The 23,516-nt window shown below is 38.0% G+C and overlaps 1 protein-coding gene across 2 annotated transcripts in view; it reads left to right on the top strand.

Moving 5' to 3' along the window:
- LOC109054899 (multiple C2 and transmembrane domain-containing protein 2-like) overlaps positions 1–23,199 on the top strand; it is a 47,033-nt gene extending 23,834 nt beyond the window's left edge. For both annotated transcript variants that reach the window (XM_042775192.1, XM_042775191.1), the window contains exons 18-23: positions 10,503–10,622; positions 12,192–12,233; positions 18,396–18,505; positions 19,038–19,147; positions 20,045–20,142; positions 22,473–23,199. In XM_042775192.1, coding sequence (XP_042631126.1) covers positions 10,503–10,622; positions 12,192–12,233; positions 18,396–18,505; positions 19,038–19,147; positions 20,045–20,142; positions 22,473–22,541 — 549 coding nt within the window. In that variant the 3' untranslated portion in view covers positions 22,542–23,199. The remainder of the gene's footprint in view (positions 1–10,502; positions 10,623–12,191; positions 12,234–18,395; positions 18,506–19,037; positions 19,148–20,044; positions 20,143–22,472) is intronic.
- Positions 23,200–23,516: the final 317 nt, after the last annotated feature.

Here is a 23,516-nt window from a genome sequence, read left to right as displayed (position 1 = left end):
TTTTTGTACAGGATGATCAGAATCACATAATGTCCTAATCGCAACCAGAAACAAAACTCACTGCAAAAATAACTTACTTATTTTTTTCTTTAATGATGTATTTTTTTTTTTTAGAACTTAATTGTATGATCACACAGTAAAAGGACAGCTTGAAAGTGTAATCTTTAATTTAAAATTTACAATTTTAAATTGTAATTTAATCTAAAATCTAAAACATCTTCAAAAAACATAGCTGTTTTTCTTTTGTTGTGAGGTTTGTGTTTAAAACAAGAAAAAAAAAAATGGTTCGACCATTTCTTTTTGCATAAATCCCCCTGTAAAAAATTTTCCTTTACATTTTTCATGCATGTCCACCCAAGGCACTGTTTTTAAACATTACCAGTCTCATTAGGAGTATCTTCATATGCATTTGCAAAAAAACTCTTGATATATCTCCCAAAAGCATGTAGCCGTCCTCTCGTAACCAGACAGACCGCTTACATACTTACATATTTTTATTGTTTGTTCATGCAACAGTAATGAGCCTAGAAACAGCACTTTTAAAGTCAGACAACTACAAGGAGTGTAAGAAGGAGTGCCATGACAGATAAAATCTTTATAAAATACCACTTTTTAGATGTGGCTTGCACTTAGACTGAGAAAGATGAATGTGGCATACATCAGTGGAGACTGCAGAGGGGTTACACAGAGTTCTCTGCTGCACGTCTCACTTTGGCCTGTAGATGGAGCTACAGCACTGTCGAAACATGCGTGCTCACAGGGGCCTATGATAAGAACAGGTATTAGTTGAGAGCAGGCCGATGACAATTCTGATGTTAAGCATTAAGCAAAGTAATTTCTTACAGCGCATTACACAGAGCAAACAGACTCCAAAAAGTTTCCACCACAGGCTAAATGAGCATTACCCATCCAGGCATTAACTGGCCAAATTTGCTGCTTCTGAACTCTGTAGTTTCAAGCATTTAGAAGAAAGATGAAAGGGATCGGAGGGTGAGGAAAAAAGATTATTTACACTTGAAAGCTGATTTGGAGCTTTGCTGTCATTAGAGTGTATTTAAGTAGAATTAATATTTTAACATATGAGCTTGCTTCGTCTGTCAGTAGTCTGGACTAGAAAGGAAAACATGGACGTGTGTTTGTGTCTGTGTGTGTGTGTTTGAGATTTTTTTCAATTTTTTTTTCTTTTTGACACTGCCAGGTAGCAAGCGGTTTCAACATCATTTGACAGGCTGTGAAATGCTGATTGCTTCACATCACAGACTGTAAAGATGGCATCTGATGAATGTTTGATGCTGTGCAGCTGTAAACACAGTTGGCAGCTGTGATGGAGCGTTCTCTCTCTCTCTCTCTCTCTCTCTCTTTCTGTTTCTGTCTAACAGAATGGCCAGTGCCACATGATCGCAGGACAGGTCTGCGCAGGTTTCCGGGTCCTGAGGGAACACTATAAAGTGGCTGGCACGGTCTACGCTATTAACTGTCTTACTGGGACAGCCAGGATTAGAATGATTATCAGCATTTCCACGACCTGATTCGTTATTCCAGTTAACTCATTTAATGTCCTCAGGAAAACGCAATGATCTTCTGATATTGAGGGGGTTTCCTGTATTGCACCTCTTGTCTGTGCTAGGGCTGTCAATTTAATGTTAATTTAGTACAGTTAATTACTTCAAAAATGTGCATTTAAAAAAATTTATACTTTAATTGTAATTCCCTAACAAAGATTTTTTTTTTTTCATTTGAAAAAGTGTAGCTCAAGGGGTCTTTAGACATGTCTTTAAAAGTTGAACTGTTTTAACCTGACACTGCATTTTAAAAACAAGGTGTGGGACACTAAAAAGCAGCAAAACGTAATTGCCTTAGACATCTGTCAACATGTGAACGAAGGCAAGCAACTACAAAGTAGTGCAGATGGAATGCAGTCACTCTTCCAGTGTGAACTACTGTATGTCAGCTGTAGACCAATGATAAGCTCATTTTAAAAATGATATAGAAATAACAAAAAAACATATATTGTATTCTAAATCACTCATGATTTACTTGGTTAAATAATTTATTGTCCATCTTTGTAGTCAAATGTGGCCTACTGAATATATGTCCTTTAAATACTTTAATCACAATTAAATATTATAGAGAAAAAATGTAAATTAATTTTAAATTAAATTAAGCAATTTAATAATAATAAAGGTTTATGTTATATAGATACTTCTGTGATGGGTGAGACTAAACAATACATCGAAGAGAACATTTGCATACAACATCCAACAATAATATATTAAAATGACATTTAAATGCCTTAGAGTGATATTTTGCCCAAAAATGAAAATTCTGTCATGTATTGACCCTCATGCCGTTCCAAACCTATATGACTGGAAAATATTTTGCAGAATAATGGTACACAAATAGTTTCTACTTTATGAACAAAACATAAAAATACATCATATATTTCTCAAAATCCATCATATTTGATATTATATCACAATAAAAAGAAAGTCATACTGGTTAGGTTAAGTAAACAATGACAGGATTTTCATTTTTTGGGCTGAAATGTCCCTTTATTTATCTTAAATTACTGTAATTTGGGACTTTCCTTACCAAATATTTAAATATGCAATGCATTTGATTATTTTATGGACATAACATGTACTTGATTCACTGATGTTTTAATTGATTGACAGTCCTAGTCTCTGTTTTAGATCTTTGTCTGTCTGGGTTTTCTTTGTCCCTCACCTTTATTTCACTTCACTTGGAAAGTTTCCCTGGACAGCTACATTGAAGCGAATGTGCGCATATGTGTGTGTGAGTCCCGCTGTGTGCCTCGTGGGCTTTAAAAAACTGTCAGGGAGTTGGGGCTGCGAGTATGACAGACGGCGAACCCTTGATAGTGATATATGTGCACGGGCTCTTCCTAAAACTCAGGAGGAAGGGATTAATAATTAAAGAGCTGGATTTGAGCGGCCGCTAACAGTGCAGTGATGGCTGGAGATTTGACAGTGTCAGTGTTGTTATTGAGATGTGTATGCTCTGTGTCATCGTACCGCTTCTGGGGCTCAACGCTGAGTCTGCCTTGACCCCGCGCGCATCCCTCTTATCCTTCACGCTGACAGTAGCACCACTGACAGCTCCTCCCTTAGTCTGTCAGTTTAATGCTTATTCTCTCTACTTACGAGTGTAGATTTTTATGATCACTCATTTAAATGTGCGCTTTGTGTGTTTACATATTCATTGTTTGCTTTGCATAATTTGTGTATATTTTAAATATTCTTGTTCCATCTGTGCATAAACCTGCTTTAGCATAAACAGCTTGCATGCTGCATTATTTTTTGCCTATTGCTGCCGCCGAACAAACATGCTCCGTCTTTAACACTGATGCACATGTCTGTGTGCATTTGCATGTTGCAATGACCAGCACTAACATGCTCGCCACATCCACCGTCACAGAGGACAACTCTCCCCATGCGCCCGGTTGGCTGGACGTGACGTATGCATGCATATGTGTGTTTGAGCTTCCGTGAGCTGAGCTGACACTCGGGGTGCCGACCGCCCCAGGGGAGAAGGCTCGCATGGCAGATCTGTCACCCGTGAGGTCGCTGAATGTTAACGCTCCCAACATGGATTAAACACTGGTGGCCAGTGCGGCGGGGTGGGGTCGGTATGCCAGTTGCTGACAGGCACCACAGGGCTCTGTACACTGGCCTCGACACCGCCGGTGACAGAGAGACTTTATCTCTTCCTCTCTCACTCTCTTTCTTGCTCTCTTTCCCTCTGGGCGCACAGTCCACTCCAGTGCTCCGCTGATAAGGACATGATCCACAGTCCAGCCGGCTGTTGCTGTGAATCACAAACACGTATCATACACTTACAGTCTGTAGTGTAGTTATAGGATCACATTCCAACACAAATTATATGAAACCGCTACAGCTAATCTATTTCAGTATGTTCATGATTGGGAATTATTAGAGTTATAAGAAATTAGATTTCAGAATTATTTTTAATAATTTATGATTTTTAATGTTATCCACAATAGCCAGATGAGACCATTTTGAAATAATTTGCACTCTAACAGATTAAATGTTTTAATTACATTAATTAGCCACCAAAATATGCTGTAATATTATAATATAATAAAAAAAAACATATATATATAAAAAAACAAAATCAAATAAAAACATTTAAAATGTAACTGCTTTTAAACGTTTTTTTGATGAATGTTATGTCTTGTCTCTGTTCTGCATGGATGGGCATATTTGTGAATATCAGAGAAATTATTTAATATAGATATACAGGTAGTATTATATAAAATAAATATTTGAATGATCACTTTTGCACCATTTTCTAGTGATCTGATCATTTTACTGACTGTATCATTTGATCGAATAAAGTTAAGTCAGTTGAGCCTTTGATTCACTGTAAATGTTGTCAAAACATTTTTCTGTATTTTAATGAAGACACCAATGTAGGTTACTCGCTTCACCCTCCATTTCACCTTGGAAAAAATCCAGAGAAAGGGAAAAGTGTTGCATTGCTACAAGGATCCTCTATTCACATTAAAGTTGCCCGGTTTCATCGGCTCTCTCGAACACCAAATACGCATTAAGCCTGCAGCCAATAGTCAGCCTTGTTAGATTTGCACAGATATGTTCATGGAATCTGGCATCCATCCACAGCCCTTCGTCTGACCCTCATAAGGCAGGCTGGCACTGCTGCCGTTGTTTGCGTCTCACTGCTTGCGGAAGATAAATGCATGAGAGGGACACAAGAGAGACTCAAACATCCCCTCATGGTTTAGTTAGTGGTCACTTGCTCTGAGAGGATAAACACATAATAGATTTCCCCCTGTCCAAATGCACAAATCTGAATGTTAATGCTCTGAGATGCATAACGAAGTTAACCATGTAAAGTGCTTCTTAAAAATTTGTTCAGCAGTCATTGAAGACATTGGTTAATATCTTATTCATTCGACTCAAATCTAAATTGTAACAAAGTCAAACCCATTGAGACTTGTCTAGTTATTTGGTTTAGCTGTGTAATGACTCAAAACAGTTTTGCATTTTTCATATGCATCTTACAGCAGGCCAGTATGTCTAGTGTTATCTTGCTAATTCTCCCCTCGTTGCTGTTCGGTTCTTAAGTATTTATGGACTCCCGACTGCTTCAGATTCAAACACCAACTTTATAGGACATGATCCCAGCTCAGTTTGTCTTGCTGTGTTTATGCTTTTAGCTAATCTAATCTCCCTTTATAAATTCTGGGTTATTTTAGCCAGTCAGTGTTATGTTCTTTTGTGTACATAACGTACTGTAGTTACACAGTTGGTTCCAAAATCCTGAGACCATTAAAAACCTAGGATTCAAAATCTAATTATATATAAAACGTTTGGGGTTAGTAAAAACTTGATATGTTTATCGATCAAAATTGACAGTGAGTGAAGACAAAATGTACTGTGACTGTTCTATCATATATATATATATATATATATATATATATATAAATCAGTATATTAGAATTATTTCTGAAGGATCATGTGACACTGGACACTGAAGTATTGGTACAAGAACACATTACATTTTAAAAATAATAATATAGAAATCTGTTATTATCAGTTGTAATAATATTTCACAATATCATTGTCTTTATTGTATTTTTGATAAATACAATGATCAAAATACAGTGAACATGTTTTCAAAATGTTTTCAACAGTAGTCCATATAAAATAAAATAAAAATATTACAAAATGTGATTTTTTTCTTCTTCTTTTTTTGAAGAATTTTTTTTTTTTTTGGATGTTTTTTTTTTGGATTTTTTTAAGTGGCAATTGTGTTTGTGACAAACTGTTTTGAGATTGAGTGTTTGTGTATTTAGTGCTGATGTCATTCTGAAATACTTGTTAATACAATAATTTCAACCTAAATAATGTTTGTGCTTCTGATGCAATCTGTAATAATAAAAAAAATCAATTTAAGTACAAGCATTTTCAATAGTGCCCTCAGACTGTTGAACCCCACTGTACAGCATGTATATATAACATATATTTTCTGACTTTGAAATTCAGATGGATGGAGGTTATTGCACTCCCACAGTGATGCGTGTTTACATTTAGCAGTGGAGTGTTGTTTCCCAGCCCTCCACACCACTTGTGTTTAGTCTGTCAGTAAGTAGTCTGATTTGGTAGCCTCTCTCCACCCCTTTGCCGTTTAATCAATTTGCAGGATTGTATAAACTCTTAGTGAGGGCGTCTTTGTCCTTTTGTTCCTGCCATAGCTCTCCTCTACCCCTCCCTGGAGAGCGTGGGTGGTATACTTCTGCCAGCCTGGCTTCGGCTCCAGGACTTATTTTATTCACACTTTTAATCGCTGAGTGCTTTATTATTAGGTATAGGGATTCCTCTGACCAGGGGATCGTCTAGAGAGGCCTCAAAAATACATTTAGTTCAATCATATTAGCTGCACACTAAAACATATCCATCAGGCGGTTCTTAACCCCCTGCTAGGTCGGTCTTCTGGTGGTCCTTATTGGTTCCTGAGGAGAGGAGAAAGAGCATCTCCATCACCTACAGCAGGCCATTCTAGTATAATTCAAAGTAATCTTTTCCTCCATGAACAGTCAATATATTTCAATCTAAACAATTTTAAGGTTCATACAGCGACAGAATATGTGTTTAAGCTTTGCTTAATAAAGTGTATATACATTTATGAACTGATAATTGCATTTTTTAACCAAATTGACTCACACCTGCATTTATTCTGTGTGAACAGAAACACACTGGACAACGATGCAATAGCCCCTCTGCCCTGTATACATGCTTGTCTTGTGCGTGTTGCTTTTTTGGTGGGTTGGAGTAACTCACAAATTTGGAGATATGAGCTGTGTGTGTCATCAGGTTTTAGACTGAGTTGCTGTCTGTGTGGTTTGGCCTCAAGCCAAAGTCTGGGCTTATTGTTGCCAGATCTCACTAGAAAAACAATCAACTGGGTCTGACAAAACAAGCCCAAGATAACTCACTTCACCAGATAAGCCCAAGTACACGACTACTTTCTGGAAATAAGATTAAAAACATTACAATCCATCATTGCCCATATTTATACATGAAAAAGCCCTAATGCACATAAGTGGACATGGCAACACTTAAAAAATTTAATCCAGTTGTAAAGTGTTAACTGTAATACTTTGTGGTCTCATAGAAATCACCATCTTTGATATTTGTTTTCGTCACTGTCACTATCCTCACAGGTGTTATTCATATGGATAGAAAAGGCTTGACTGCAGTTGCTTGTAATTTCAAAAGAATTTAATCATGGCCGTTAATGGCTCTGCACCACCTTTTTTACATTATATTTTGTTTAGTCACTGGTTTCATGTAACATATTGGCTTAGTGTCAGCAGTGTGGCCTAGCAGTTAAGAAATGTGCTCTCTGTGGCCACCATGTGGAATGTATAGGTTTGATTCCAGTCATGTTATGTTCTCTGCGAGAAAAAAAAAGGCCTAAGTTCAGTTTAGTTCTATGTAGCTTTGTAGCCCATACATGTGACTTTTCGAAATATTAGCTATTCTGTTTGCACTTAACAAGCAGTAAATCATTACTGTGTCTGAAAGGAAAACCAGTGTACAGCTGGATTTCTTCTTCAATATAAATGAACTCTAACGTCTGTCAGATTTTACCTCGTCCTCCCTTTCTTTTAATCACTGCACTATTAAAAAACAAAACACTTAGTGGAGAATTAGTCGAGTGTGTTTAGCAGGAGCAGTGTAGGATTGGAATAGCAGTAACTTTGCTTATTAACTCAAGGCTATCAGACACCACCTTCACACTGAAACCGGAAAGACTTTTCCAGATGTTCACTGCTGACTTTTTATTAGCACCGGGGAAAAGCATGTAAATCCAGCATGCTTCCACATATACACATGCACGCACACTGTTAGGGACAAAATGAAGAAATTTCTGACAGGTTTTGTTTATCCAGTCATTTAGATGCTACATTTAGATACTTTACTGTATCTCCATGTGCTTTTATCTTGTCCACCAAGACTGTGAGCAGTTGAGCGGAAATTTGCATTAGTGGACAATTATGAATACCTGTGACAGATCCTCTCTCTAGACTCCCAGACTGTAAATGAATAGTCTCCTACTGTTGACTCACATGGGAAGACAGGGACCAGGCAATTAGACTTTAGTAGTTAATTTAGAAGCTTCTGCAGGCAGGGCAAGCAGGTTCAACTTTCCTGCTGGGCTGTCTGCAGGTTTTTTCCAATCTCAGCTCTCTCCCTTGCTCACTTTCTAACTCGACTTCTTTAAAGGTATCACTTATGACAGCTAACCTGTTGATTAGCCCTAAGAGTTTATCTGAGGGTGAGGATAAAGGCTGGCCCCTCTGCAAGGGGTCCCAAAAGTGGAAGCGACTACAGCGGGATGCTGCTCGTAATCAACCTTCACAAGCTATAATACGATTTCAGCCTGAATCTGTGCGCTAGCAGATTGAATAAGGAGTTAAAGAGATTCAGCCATCTCCTTTGATAGTGTGACTAAATTTGTAATGAATAATTAAAGAAAGACCCAGATGTGTGCACTGTTGTTGTTGAGCCTGCAGGGGGTTGTTGTCCAAGTGCTCTGTGCATTAAGCACGATTCTCATATCCCTGGTGGCTGTGTGTGTGTGTGTGTGTGTGTGCAGGCATGTGTGAAAGTGAACCTAGCATGGAAGTGGCAGTAGGTAGACTGCCCCCAGAGCACCATGTCTGGCCACTGGCTGATTTGACAGGAACATGCTGGTACTGTACTACAGCTAAAGTAAGGCCTGCAGGCCCCGGCTAACTTAAGTCAAACATATTATTTCTAAAAAGCCTCCAGCATGCTACAGTATGTAAACACAAGCCTGTTGTTCTGTGTAGGTGGAATCGTACAAGCTCTATCTTGTGACCTTCGAAAGAAACTGGACTAACTTGGGCACAATTGTTGTTGCATGGCTCTGTAACAGCTTGAGGTTGCAGCATCCAGTGTAGACAGATTTAATCATAATGGGTTTTATTGCCTTTTGATGCGTCACGTGCAGTGTAGTAACGGGTGTAAAAATTCAGATTTATTGATTTAAATTCAGGTTACATAGACGATTGTGCGGATTTTATTGTGAAAATACACTGATGTAGTGCAAATATTAATAAAAATAAAAATTTGATCATGCAGAACAAGGCATGCTTTATGAATACTAATAAACAGCCAATATGCTATATGCATGCTAATAAGCAGCTATTTAATAGCGAGAGTTGGTCTCTAAACTAAAGTGTTACTAACCATTTATTTTTATTAAATATCATAATTTTCATATTTTAGTTCTCATTATGTTTACAGATTAATTGTACAGAATATATCAGTAATTGACCGTTATATTGACTGATATATTATTTTATGTGCCTCTTTCCCACTGTATAGTGCACATTTTCTGTTTTCAAATATTTTTATTTATTGTGTGTACACAAACAGAAACAAAAATATTCAGCATAACTTAAATTATGAAAATGATAATAGGTAATCTAAATCAGCTAATAGAAGGTATACCAAATATTAACCAATGCCAGTACAATGAAAATGTCTGATTCATAGTACTAATATATTGTGCTTCCCTATTCTTCTTTGAATACATGCGTCACTTATTTGTAGCAGAACACTGATTAAATGTTCTGACATAAATACACAACCTGCTTACATTTAGATGTTATGTTACAGATTGGTTGAATTGTAATGTGCAGACTGCATTTTTATAATAATGTTTCCCTCGAATGTTTTACAGTCGTCCCTGTGCTTGCCGTCTTATTATTTCTCAGGCTCATTAAGTTGCCGCTAGCTGGGTTTAAATTCAGCCGTCCAATTAGCAGCGTGCTGTGCGGTGCTGTGCTGTGGGTGTTGCACACCTAATTCTCTTATGGGATTCTGAAGGATAATTCATCTTATTTCTATCAGGGGTCTTTCAGTGTTCACAGTCTCTTTTTACAGTTGTAAAACGCTACAACCGGCCCTCCAGCAGCCGTGTTCACATGCTTTCGGTAAGGCAGCAGGAATGCATCGCAGTCAGAAAGCATTTGAAATGCAGTACATCAGAGCAGTGTGGAGGACCACTCCAGTCAGCTGCTCTGTTCTGTCACATCCAAATTACACAGCACCAATATAGTGTTAATCGATGCAAATGGATTTTTAAAATATTAAAATCTCCTATACCACACCACACAGATGCTGTCACAGGCACCTTTATGAGGTGCTGGAAGGTCTTGTGGGATGTTCGGATACAGCTTTGTACAACAGTTTTCTTGTTATGATGAGGTTTAGAGTCCCTGTGTCAAGTCTTTCTATTTTCCAAGAGTTTATTTCCCATGTAAACTCTTAGAAATGTATATTAGAGGAAATGCATATGTGTGTGTGTGTGGGCAGCATTGCCAACTGTGCTGTTTGTGATTCTCATACCCTGTTTGATACCCTCTCTCTCTCTCTCTCTCTTTCTCTCGCTGTCTTTATTAGATGTTTGTGGTGACAGTGTGGCTTTGGGAGCTGTTCATGTTGCCTCTCTTCCTCCTCCTGCTCATTGGCTGGAACTACTTCCACATCACACCAGGCATGGCCAGCTACAGTCAGGACTTGGTGAGTGCTGTGATGTCGCCCACTCAGCTGTACAGGAAATGGTCCCTAATAAGTCAGAGTCAATACTGGTGACTCAGGATTAAGAAATAAGCATCCATTTTAAACCTCACAGATTCTATTGATGAATTATTACAAATTAATAGATGTTATGTCTATAGTAGACAATGTATGTTGTCATTTGTATTTTTTCACAGCAAAACATGAACAATATATGATACAATACAGAAAAAAAAGTAATACTGTGGCATATTATTACAATTTAAAATAACTGTTTTAAAATGCAATTTATTCTTGTGATGGGAAAGCCGAGATTTCAGCAGTCTTTACTCCAGTCTTCAGTGTCACATGATCCTTCACAAATCATTCTAATATGCAGATTTTGTGAAATAAATGCTGGTTAATCATGTAAACTGTGATATATATTTTTGAGGATTCTTTGATAAATATATATATTTTTAAAGTCTTTACTGTCACTTTTGATCAATTTAATGCATTTCTAAATAAAAGTATTATACGGTATTAAAAAAACTTATTGACCCCAAACTTTTGAACAGTAGTGTATTATATAATATTATATTCCTAATAGTAAAAAAAAAAATGACTGTATATTATACTATTATGTTATATTATTACATGTCTACTTGTCAAACAAATAAGTATTCATTTAAATTGAAATTATTTCATTATGTAACAAGAATGAGACTGGGGTGACATAAAACAAGCACAGAAAGTAGGAAACTGGATATGCACCTTGTATATTAAACAATCATCTGAATTTTGCTGATTGACCATTCAGAATGTAGTATTCTGAGTTATTAAGTGCAATTTATATCACATTACTAGACTAAAAACTTTGGAGTCTTTTTTCTAAAAAACTTTGGAGCATTTCTAAAGACATTAACTGGTCAGTCTATCATAATTAGATCATGTTGTCTATTAATTCAACATTCATAAAGGTTAAGATGTCTAAGATGCTCCAATCACCATTGGTTGTGAGTTTTAACATAGCAGTCACACTTTGAGTGACCTTCATCTCCAGTGGCTTGTATAAAGCACATTTGAGTCCTTACTCCGAATGTAGCAGTTCTTTGTACACAACCCGTCTCAGTGCCATATCTCAGGCTCAGGTGGGGCTGCGCTCTCTGACAGTGTTAAAGCCAGCATCACCTCCTGCTCACCCCTCGGCCTAGCAGAAACAGAACACCACGTTACATTCAATAGCCTCAAAGGGTAAGGGATGACTTGATAGAGAGCGATCCCGAACGGCTGAGATGAAATGCTTTCCTTTTGGTTTCAGATGCATGTGTGAGTGTGTGCACGTGTTTGTGTTGTGAAGAAATGAGATTGCTTGGTTGTGACACAGCTCTTGTGAGGAAGGCCCCTCTCATTCACCTCCTCCTTTTGTGCGAGGTCACCCGAGAGGCAGTTGCCACGGCAACAGGGCCTCTCCCAATGGGGCTGTATATACAAGCGGAGGTTTCATTACAAAGTGTTTGTTAAGAAAATGCTCCATTGCCCACATGTGTCTCAATCTCATCCATTCTCTATCTCTCTCTCCTTCTTTTGCAGGAGAACATGTCCGTGGCTGAGGACGAGGATGAGGATGAAAAGGTATTTTGCTGGTGACATACATGGTTTTTGATTAACCGCTGACTTATATAAAGCCTGTCCTTGGGGTGCTGCCTATGTAGATGTAGGGCCCTATGATTTCCGTGATACGGAAAACGCGGACCGAATCGCGGAATCCAGTCATAAAAAAGGAATTCACAGTTTAACGCGAAATGTCATGGAATTTTGAATGAAATAATCAAAAGTAGGTCATTACACTTAAAGCAAATCGTGATATGGACTAGTATGTTAACTATTAATCCGCAAAAGTCAATTTAAATATGAATCCTGCATGTTCTGCGTCTCTCTGTTAATGAATGGTGCAGACGCGGGTTTCATCTACTACACATATACTGAAGCACGCGTGACGCTCACGGTGATTTCAGCATCTGCAGTCTCACTAAATGAGGATGTAAACACATTAACAACATCTCCAGAACTGCTCTGAGAGTCACTTCATGAGCATTTGACCGTTTGATTTGAGTAAAACTAGCATCATATCACATACACAAAACTGTAAAGGTATTCACAGCCACACGTCAAAATAAAAGTCCGGTTTGATTTGAAGTCTATTTTTCAGTAGAATGTACATAGCCTACTACTACAACTTAAATGAAACAAACATAATTTTTTAAGGAATAATCAAACAATATTTCTTCCATGTTTTAATTTTAATAGTAAATCCCCTTTGTTTGCCAAAAAAGAAAAAGTTTGCTTAATTTTCAGCAATTAAAAGATAAATTAAATTAAAGTTTTATGCCTTGATTTGATAACCAGAAAAAATTAAATACACATCACAGAATTTCTGAGGGAAAAAATCATAAGGCTACTTTAAGAAAAATAAATTAATAAATTAAGTTGTTTTATGCATTCAAATAATTAGACATGCTAAAACACAGAATTTGGTAACAATAAAAAATATAGTGAGGAAAAAAAATAAAACATTTCATAGGGCCCTAAACATAATTTTTTGTTCAACTTTTATTAAATTAATGTGAAAATGTAAAGTTTCATGGTTATAATTAATTAGACTTGCTATTTGATTAATAAACTTTAATTTAACTATTAAAAAGAATTTAAATGGAAAAAAAATAACAAAAGAAAAAAATAAAATAAAACGGAATTTAGGAAAAAAATAAAACGTATTTCATGGGGCCCTATAGTTGGACTGTACGCTGTACCTTTAATACTGCATTTAACTCAGAACTGCAACTTAAATATGTTCAAAATGAGGACAGACGATTCAGCAAGCACATTTTCCCTCCAGTACTTTCACACCAGTCCTCTGGGAATTCTTGCTCATACGACAAATGGATCTGGTTGCTGTGGTCCTTTGAAATGCAGAAATAAGCACAGAACAGCATCATTAATTGAAGTTTGCCTTCCGTTGGGGAATAGAGGCATTGTAAGGATTTTGAGGCAGGCATGGCTAAATAGGGAGGCTGGACTGCAGTTGAACTCCCCACTTTTAGCATTTTATTTTTTAATGCTTAAGATGAGTCATTAGACTTATAACAAATTCTCCCAAATCCACTTGGATCCAATTATTCCTAAAATATTCAGTCATTAGAAACAGCATAAACATATTTATTTATAAAAGCAAAAAACTAAATAGTTTCATTGTTTGCGCATTTGGATGGCAAACGGTCACAGTGGTCAAAATCTGAATGTTGAGTGCTGAATAAATTCATAATGAGGCCGGGCAGGCTTATAATCATTTTAGTCCGCACTGTCTGGTTCAGAGAAGAACGGGTTAACAGGAAGATAATGCGTTATTGCTTTCTGACTTGGATGTACAGAAATGCACATCTCTGAGCCTCCAAGCGCTGACCCTTGCGCTGTACGGCTAGGGCCTAGGATTCATATCCATAATGTGCTCAATATATTCTGCTATGATAACCGCAGGCTAGCTTCATCTGTTGAGAGGAACCCCTCTGTTAAAAACAGCTTCCTCTTCCAAATCCAATCCAAGCCAAGCAGATCATTCACGGATGAAACTCATGATATGTGTATGCAAGCACATTAGCTTATGCCCAGCAGCTAAACAATTGTAATATATCTTGGAGGGAGAAACAAGAAATAAAAAAGTCTTATAAATATGTGGATTGTGCAAACTGGCATTTAAATTAAGTTAATGTCATAAAAATTATATTAGTTTAATTTAAACTGTTTTATTTATATAATTAGCCTGAAATATTACATTTGTAGCAGTTAAAAATAGACCTTGCAAGTCCATTCTTGGACTGCCTGTGCATTTATTTATTTTTGATTTTATTACTATTTTAATTATTTAATTATAATTACGAGTATTAGAATTAACATAATTTTTCTAGTGAGATATATCGTGTTTTTACACCCTTTCACATCTTGTGTAGATTAAATATCTTCTTTCATTTATTTAATTACCCAAATGTCCATGTTTATTTTAAGTTGTCAGCTCTAATTTAAGGTGGCTTGTTTCAAAGTCCTGCTTTGTTTTTTCACTTTGACTTCAGTATCATGGAGGCAGATCAAACTGTCTAGCTTTACACTTCCTATCAAAGTCATCGCAGCTAATGTTTTGGGATTGGAGAAGGATCGGTGTCCCCTCTGAGAAGGTTACGATTACCAGCCGTTTTTCTGTGTTTTCCCCTGGAGGATGTGAATATGTCAACCTGCAGCGAGCAACACAGATGCAATGGAATGAAGCTAAAGAAAGCCGATAGGAAAGGCCGCATTACTGCAGAAATAATACACAACAGATCTCCTCTTTGAGCACGAATCTGTCCTAGGGGAGAGAGGGAAATTTACAAATCACGTGCTGCGATGTAACTTTCATTTGGCTTTCCGTATCAATAGTGTTGAGCACACAGACACTGGTTTAATGGCATCAGAAAACAAGAGGATAGAAGAGAAAACAACCCGCTGCATGTGTGTCCCATATGACCAAGAGGCCCTGTTCGCTTGGCCCTGGGCACAAGGTCACCTAAGAGTACCATGCTTTGGTTAGACAGGCAGAGAGCTGACCCCCTTCTTCCACCCCAGGGTACTAACGGTGGTCTCCTAACACGTGAGCCCTCTCCCCCCTCACATCTAACGCATCACCTTCAGCACATACCACAAGGACAGAGTGTTTATGTCATAATCATTGTGTATTCCAGGGTGCACAATCCTGTGACACATCAATTTGGGAGTGTTGAGTGTTCTGTGCTTGTTTGTACTGTGGTTGTCAGCTTTAACAAACCCATTTGCAACACATTTGGCCAATAACGCAGGTGTTTTATTTAGGTGCGTTCCTTTGGTTATTCCATTGTGGAATAAGTGAGTCGTGAATATTTGCACCAGCTTTGAATGAATATTCAAATTTGATGCCATTTACCCAATTACATGAATGTTAAATGAACCCTGACTTGCAGTATTTTGATTGTGCCGAGCATCCCTGTGAAACTGCATTTTCTGTTCGCCTTTGTGCAATCTGTTTCCTATTAAGCCAACATAAAAAGTTATTTGACAATTTCATCTGAATTGAGAATATGATCTGACACAGGTTTTCTAATCAGTAGACATGTAGCTTGAATAGTTTATTTCTGCTAAAAAATTTGTTTCCACCTCAGAGGCAGATAAAAGAATGTTTGATTTCAAGGGGGTTAAAGGAGATGAATCACAGAGAACTTGTATATTGTTCTTCTATGAATGCTTTCACTAGCTATGTTTCCATCCACCTATTTTTATGCACATTTTGGATTATCGCATATAAAAAAAATGCTGGATGGAAATGCCAAGATGCGCATAAATTCTAAAAATGTGCAGAAAAAACGTATGCGCACAACTGATAAACTTTTATCTGATAAGAAAAAATTTACATACACTACGATGGAAACACATTTACCGAATAAATTCCACCATGCGCATTGAAAAAGTAATGTGACTTTACACTTTGAGACGGGATAACTTGACTAACCAGCGGACTGATCTCGTTCACAGCATCTATATGTTGTTTTGGTCATTCTAAAATGCCTGAGGAAAGTCTGTCATCAAAGTATTTCTGTATAATTACAGTCTTACATTTTTGCGTTCCAAAACAGCAGGCATCCACCACAATGACCACATTTATTGTGTTACGTCTGCTCTCTCTGAAGCGCAAGTAATTTATTAGATATGAAAATTATTATATTCAGTGGCTTCTCCTAGGGATATTTAGTGCCAGTTTATCAGGAAGTGATGATTTTGTAGACGGTGCTTTATTCGCAGATGTTTTATGCGATATTCCAGTTTTGTGCATAAAATTAAATTTTTTTCCAAGTTCCTTTTAAATTAATTTATCAAGTCAGTGTCTCTGAGGTGTCCTTGCAGAATAACCACATGTGGAGCTCATCACTATTTAGTATTTTTAACCAGCAGATATTTTATAATCTTACAGTTTACACCACTTTAGATTATGTAGCTTGCATTGGGGAAAGACTGAGAAAGTAAAAACTTTATGCTTTCACTCAAGTTCAATTGTGCTCATAAGTTTACATATAAATTTCAACCATTCAGCATTAAACGTTGGAATCAACGTTAAAGCAACAACTGACATTATTACAACCCTATTTCAACGGTGAAGGTCGATATGCCGGCTGGGAAATATCTGTTCTGTCAAATAACAAAGTTTATTATCTCACTTATGAGCTGTAGAAAGGACCAGAAAAAAAAATACTTGTTCATTATAATTATTATTTTAATAAGTTAGCAAATATTTTCCTCGAAAAGAGACTTTGTGATTATTTAAAATAAATGCCACTTGGTTTGATATTTTGTTATATAATATATGACTTCAATGTTCAAATATTTTTTGGGAGCACTGTAAGTTCATTTTTCTTGCGGTTGGCTGAGAGTCACACTGTTCATTAAGCAAAGAAACACTAAAGACATTTGAGCTGATATCAAACACAGTTAATACACTGAAAGAATAAATCTTCTTCTTCACTTTATCCTCCTTTGACACATTCCTCTCAAAGCAGGGATTTTAAATGACTCATAACAGGAGGCATGTTGATTTTCTCTTGATTGATATAGAAGTCTCTATGTTAGGACATGCTGTGCGCGGCTGCAGTAGAGGGGCTGTGCTGAGTGGAGGCATGAATGGCTTCCTATGGTTCTCTGTGTCTGGGACTGAATGGAGAGTGACAGTGGGGAGTCTGGGCTGAGCATTCCCAGGGGTCGACTCACCGGGGCCGCTGTCTGGGGGACCGTTGCTTAGATAAACATAACATATATTTGTCTTTCTCACCAACCCCCATACTCTCATTTATTCTCTCACTCCGTCATTACTACTGTCATTATTTTCTCCTTTTGATGTGAGGGCTTCTTGTTTCTCTCTCTTTTTCTTTCTTCTCTTCCCCCTTTGGAGAACTATACTTATGAGCTCTTATGTCAGAGGAATCTCTGATGTGATCATGTTGCTTTGGACGTTAGATTACCCTGGCAATCTTCTTTAAGTAAAATGGAATAGAATTTCTTTTTTTTTTTCTCATCGAAAGTCCATTTAGCACATGTCTCTGAATTACACTGCAACCCAATACTGTGTGATGCATCAAATACAAAAAGACAATGGGATTTCCCATCTCTCTTACACGGAGTAAAAACATTGCTTTGTATAACAGGATTCCACTCAGACATTGCGATCTTTCTCCCACAAGCTCAGAAACAGAAACCGATAAATCCAATGATTTCAACCCTGCACTCAATTTTGCCATAAGGTGGGCAACTCATAGCTATCGTACGCCAAGATCTGGTACTCGAAAAAGCTTGCACACCAGGAAACGAGCCAAGACTTGCCCGGCAGAGTCTCGCGGATGAGACGACCTCGCAAGTTGGCATCTTATGCCGTCTGCGTTCTCAAACTCCTGAGTCCCTTTCTCACTGTATGCTCTGATTGCCATTTTTACATCTTTTTGCTCCTCCGCTTAATCTTTGATTGTGATGCACCTTTATTGTTTGCGCCTGACGAATGCTGAAATACTCCCAGATCCGTGACAGCTCTGGAGGATAGGCTGACACATTTTCACATCTGAGGAGCTCATTACAGGCCATTGACTAGATGAAATACTGGTGATGGCACTCTGGAAATAAACTGCTCTTCCTTTGTCGGCTTCTAGCAGCTGACTTCCCTCATCAGTCTGTCTTTTTTTTCTTTCTCTTCAGGAATCAGAGAAAAAAGGACTGATGGAAAAAATCCACATGATCCAAGAAATTGTGCTTACAGTTCAGAACACTTTAGATGAAGTGGCTTGCATTGGGGAAAGAGTGAAAAAGTAAGAACAGAGTATTTTATACCTCTTATGTTGCTCACTTATGCAGTTATGCTCATAAGCTTACATATACTGTGTTAAGATTTTTGTTGATTCAGATTCATTAAATTTTTTACAAACCTTCTATTAAAAATACTGTTTTAGTATCATGTTTATAAATTATAATGTTTTGACAATTCAGTCAAAACTTTGAGATGGATATTAATGATATCTTGGTGCTGATTTACCAAAAGACCAAGGATTTCTTTGTTGGTAAATCCCTTCCTTACATATAATTTATCTAAATCCTCAAAATCCTCATTCTTGCAGCTGCTTTTTCATGCAATATTACACCTTCAATCTCCAAATTTTTGTGACTTTTATTTTAATAATGTGTTCTTAGATTTTTATTCTATTTTGCAATAAAACTGATGTAGCAAGGTGTATGTTAACCTGAACTGTTAATAAGTACATATATTCAAATATAGTACATTTGTACAGTATGCAAATGTTATTTGTGTGTGTAAATTAACTTGACTTGTGTCTCCACTGACAGCACATTCAACTGGTCAGTACCATTCTTGTCGTTCCTGGCCTGCCTGGTTCTGTTTCTGTTGACTGCTGCCTTGTACTACATCCCACTGCGGTACATAGTTTTAGTGTGGGGTAAGTAAGTGAGACGCCATGTGTAGCCCTTTCACCCAATCATGCGTGATACTCCAGTGCTGCTGTTAAGCTGTCTCCACTTTCCTTTAAATGGAAGTCATGCAGAGGTGTTTTAGAGAGAGTCACACTTTACTGTCTCTGAGTTTTGAGCTCGACTCCTTTACTGATGCCTGACGAAAGCTATTTAAAAAGTGATCCATTTCCATAACTCTACTTATGACAGCTGATCAGAATCATGAACATGATCCACTGTTAGCTGAGGAGGCCAGCTGCACCTCTCCTGACTGAGGCTTTGTAAACTTGTGAAAGTTTCATGACTTATGTACAGTAAGAAAGAAAGAAAGAAGGCATTATTTTGCTGTGTTAATGCCCCTAATGTCTATTTGTGATTTCACACCCATGATGATTGCTTTTAAAGTGTGCAAGGGACTTTTAGTCTATTTTTAGTTTTTAGTCTTTTAACTATTTTTTAGTTTTTGAAAGAAGTCTCTAATGCTTACCTAGGCTGCATTTTATAAAAATGCATTACAAATATTACTACAATTTAAAATATTTTAATATAGAAAACTACAGTCTTCAGCAGCCATTACTCCAGTCTTCAGTGTCATTTCCTTCAGAAATATTTCTAATATGCTGATCTGGTGCTCAAGAAACCTTTTTTATTATCACCAATGTTGAAAACAGTTGTGCTGGTTAATATTATTGTGGAAACTGTGATATTTATTCAGGATTCTCTGATAAATAGAAAGTTTGGAAGAAAAGTAATCACATAGCAGTAATAATTTCATACAGCAGATAAAATGACAAATATTTGTTGGGTCAAGGTTTGTTTTGTCAGTAAGATACGTGCAGGTGCGGCAGATAACTTTATTTATTAATGCACGCTTGTTTTCACAGGTGTTAAAAAATTTACCAAGAAGTTTTTCAGCCCATATGCCATTGACAATAATGAAATACTGGATTTTCTCAAGAGGGTGCCATCTGATGTTCAAAAGGTAAGGGTCCAGTTTTACATTTAGACAGAGAGGGAGGGACAGAGACAAGGAAGGAATTCCCTGAAGATGTCTGCATTATTTGCTCTAACAGAATTCCCAAGTGTTACCCAGGATATTTCCTCTGGCTGTGTTTGATTATTAATGGACTCACGCCTTTAAAGGCAGCCCCTGGCCCAATTATTTCCCAGCATGTCTTGATGGAGTCACTCAGCTGCCTGGATGGGGTCTGCTCTGATCTATCCTCGGCCGTAACGCTTCAGCCTTGTCCCTGATTATCAGTTTTGTCGGCCTGTGATAAAAGAAGGGTGCTGTAGAGGGTTCAGGGATTGGCTAAGGGGTCGGTGTCTGCACACTGGCAGTGTGGCGGACCCCGTCACATCAGGTTGGAGGACTCAATTAATGAAGTGTTGAGCCAACGCTGTCCTGCTGGGCACCATATGTGATGAAACATTATCCATGGCTGATATGTCATTCAGGGTTGCATCATAAGCCCACGGATGTGCAGCCGTATTTTGGACCCTGAGTGAGATTCTGAAGTCGGGATACAAAGCAGGTCCTGCTGTCACAAAGCGTTTTGTGTAGAATGCTTCTTTCCATCAACAAAGCTATTTAACTTTTGTCAGTGCTTCCTATCCTGCTCTGATACTGGAGAGCTTTAGTGATTGGCTCAGATGAACCTCCTGGGATGAACCTCTGCAACTTTACATTAACATATGTCTGTGTGGTTGGATGAAGCCAGCATGACACACTGGTTTTGGCATGTGGAAGCAGCAAGTTGGCAAAACAAGATGGAAACCATTGCTGAGTTTTTAAGCCTTTTGAAGTATGTTTTCTTGGTTGGATGAACTGCCTGCTGTTCATTTAAATGGAACACACCAAAAATGGGAAGACGGAATGATCTTAAGCAGAAAAAAAAGCCTGAATGCAACTTTTTAAAAAACCAAATGCCAATAAAACGGCACAGTGGTCATTAAGCATACCAGTAAAGACCAAAAAGGCATGCAAATCCTCACTGTCCCCGTTAAGTTTAACATGTCCAAATCATTATGCTAAAAATGGATTGACCAAATAAACAGCATGTTACAAAAGTTCAAATTGACTCCTGTCTCACGGTTCCGAAAATGACTTGGCAATTAGCGCCTGTGCTGTTCTTCAAACGCAAAACCTCAAAACTGAACTTCATACAGTGGCCCTCTGTCCTAAAATAAGCAGCATCTGTCAGTTCTGAGGACAGTTTCATGTTCTGAGGCTACCGCGTCTCTTTGTTCCCTTGTGCTCCATCTCCCATTCTCATAATCAGGGCCTGGTAATTAGTGTGCCATCCCTACCTTACAGATACACCTCCAGGTTATTGTTTAGAGGAGAAACAAACAAGAAAAGCATTTGGACGCATTCTCCACGCTTTCGAGTCCTATCAGCCTTGTGCCGTATATAATTATTTTTCGATGCTGTATGTCGATATGATGCTATAATACTTTTTCATGTACTGTGTCCTTTAACAGTTCTGTCCAACAATATATTAAATAGCTTGGTTGACCACTTGTATTGAATGACCAGCAAGTTTGTAATTGAAATCTGGAATGAAACTGAAGTTTGGTACATACTCCCATTTATTAGTCATGGGCTAAAAAGTGTAGTTTTCACATGCCGAATCATCACATTATTACTTGAAAAAGAAGGACTGACTTTGTAGTCATATAGCAAATTGTCATTAAATGCACACAAGATGTATTTATTTTTTTAAATGCCAGATCTGAATATGTGTAATTGCAGTCAAATAGTTGTACGTGGATATGTTATGAGCTGTTATGAGTTTCTCAAACCTCAGTGAAACTCTACTTTCATCATGACGACCTTCACCTCCGACCTAAGTTCACTCCCTGCTTTAAATAAAGTAAACAGCATGTTCATCTGAAACGAGGGAAGTGTGTGATCATCTGTAACCGCAATGCCCCAGCCGGAGCCGTACAGGCACTTACTCCTGCCTACAAGCTGCTATAATTAGTCTCCAACAAACTTTTCTCAGGAAGGACACAGCTCGCAACTCCTCGTTTTGTGAGGACCCAAGACAGCGGGTCTCCTCAACCGGTATCGTTCCCTTATAGGTGGGGGTGGTGTAGTCACCACTGTGTTGGTACGGAACCCTTGACTTTTCAAATCTTTCCTCCTTGTGATTAATCCCCTCTGCTCCTGTGTTTAAAAAATGATTCATTACAGCCGCGCCCGCCTGGCTTTCCCCCTGCACCGGCTCTCCTCAGGGGAGCCATTACTGTGAGCGGGCCTCAGCTCCGATTACCTGCGTCTGACCAAAGAGCTGTTTGTTTTTACAGGTGCAGTACAGCGAGCTGAGAGCTGAGCTCGGCAACCAGGGCCTAGCGAAGAAGAAACGCTTGCGCTGAAACCTGACGGACGTGTCGGATGAAAGGGATGGACGGCGTTTCAAGACACAGTCTGTTTAAGTCATAATGCCCCGTGCAAGTGGAGGAGGAGCCCCCTTGTGCTAAACCATCCGCATTTCCACTGATGTGTATTTATCGGCTGTATGATACTGTGTGTGTGTGTGTGTGTGTGTGTGTGTATCTGAGGGGCCCCTCCTGACGGGACCTTTGGCCCTCACGAACTCATATGCACACAGTGTCTGAGCATATGAAGGTAAAGACGGGCTTCACCAGCCTCTGCATGTGGTCATGCTGAAATGCAATGAAATACAACGCAGCCTTTTCATATATTAATGTCTTTTTAGAGACCACATTCTGGTTCATTTAACAAACGAAAAATTAGCCACAAAACAGCGCACATACATGCTTCCTGTTGCTTGTGTTTACAGCAGTGAATATTTAAATGAGGGAAAAATATATTTATGATAAACTTGTTTATACTATGGAAAATATTCAAGCAGTTTTTAATGCCATGTAACATTTTTATTCATGCAAATGCATCCTACTGTTAAGAATTGTTATTTTAATTATGTATGCTGTTTGTTTTTTCTCTGCATCTTCCGTGTTTTGTACATTTATGCAGCAGATAAAGATGAAATGAAGATGACTAAAAAGTTTGACTTTATAAATGTTTTTCTTCTCTCATGTCCTTAACTCTGTGTTATTTTTCAAAAAGATACACATAGTATTATTATCCAGCCCACACTTCAGAAGAGGATGCTGGTCACTGTTGGAGGAAAACATCAAAGTCTATGTGTGTCCAGAGCAGTCAGCTAATGCACCGCTTTTGTAGTTCGCTGACAATAACAAGGTCCAGATGAGAGAGCCTATCTCTCATAAAGAGGGAGGGAGATTGAGAGAGAGGAAGAGAGAGAGTGAGTGAGTATATACACTCCATCTCCCGCACTTAGCGTCTCCCATTTTCATTAAAATCAC

This window comes from Cyprinus carpio, chromosome A18 (assembly GCF_018340385.1).
Source record: "Cyprinus carpio isolate SPL01 chromosome A18, ASM1834038v1, whole genome shotgun sequence".
NCBI lineage: Eukaryota > Metazoa > Chordata > Actinopteri > Cypriniformes > Cyprinidae > Cyprinus > Cyprinus carpio.
The sequence above is the reverse complement of the archived record's forward strand: the minus strand, read 5'-3'. Positions and strand labels throughout refer to the sequence as shown.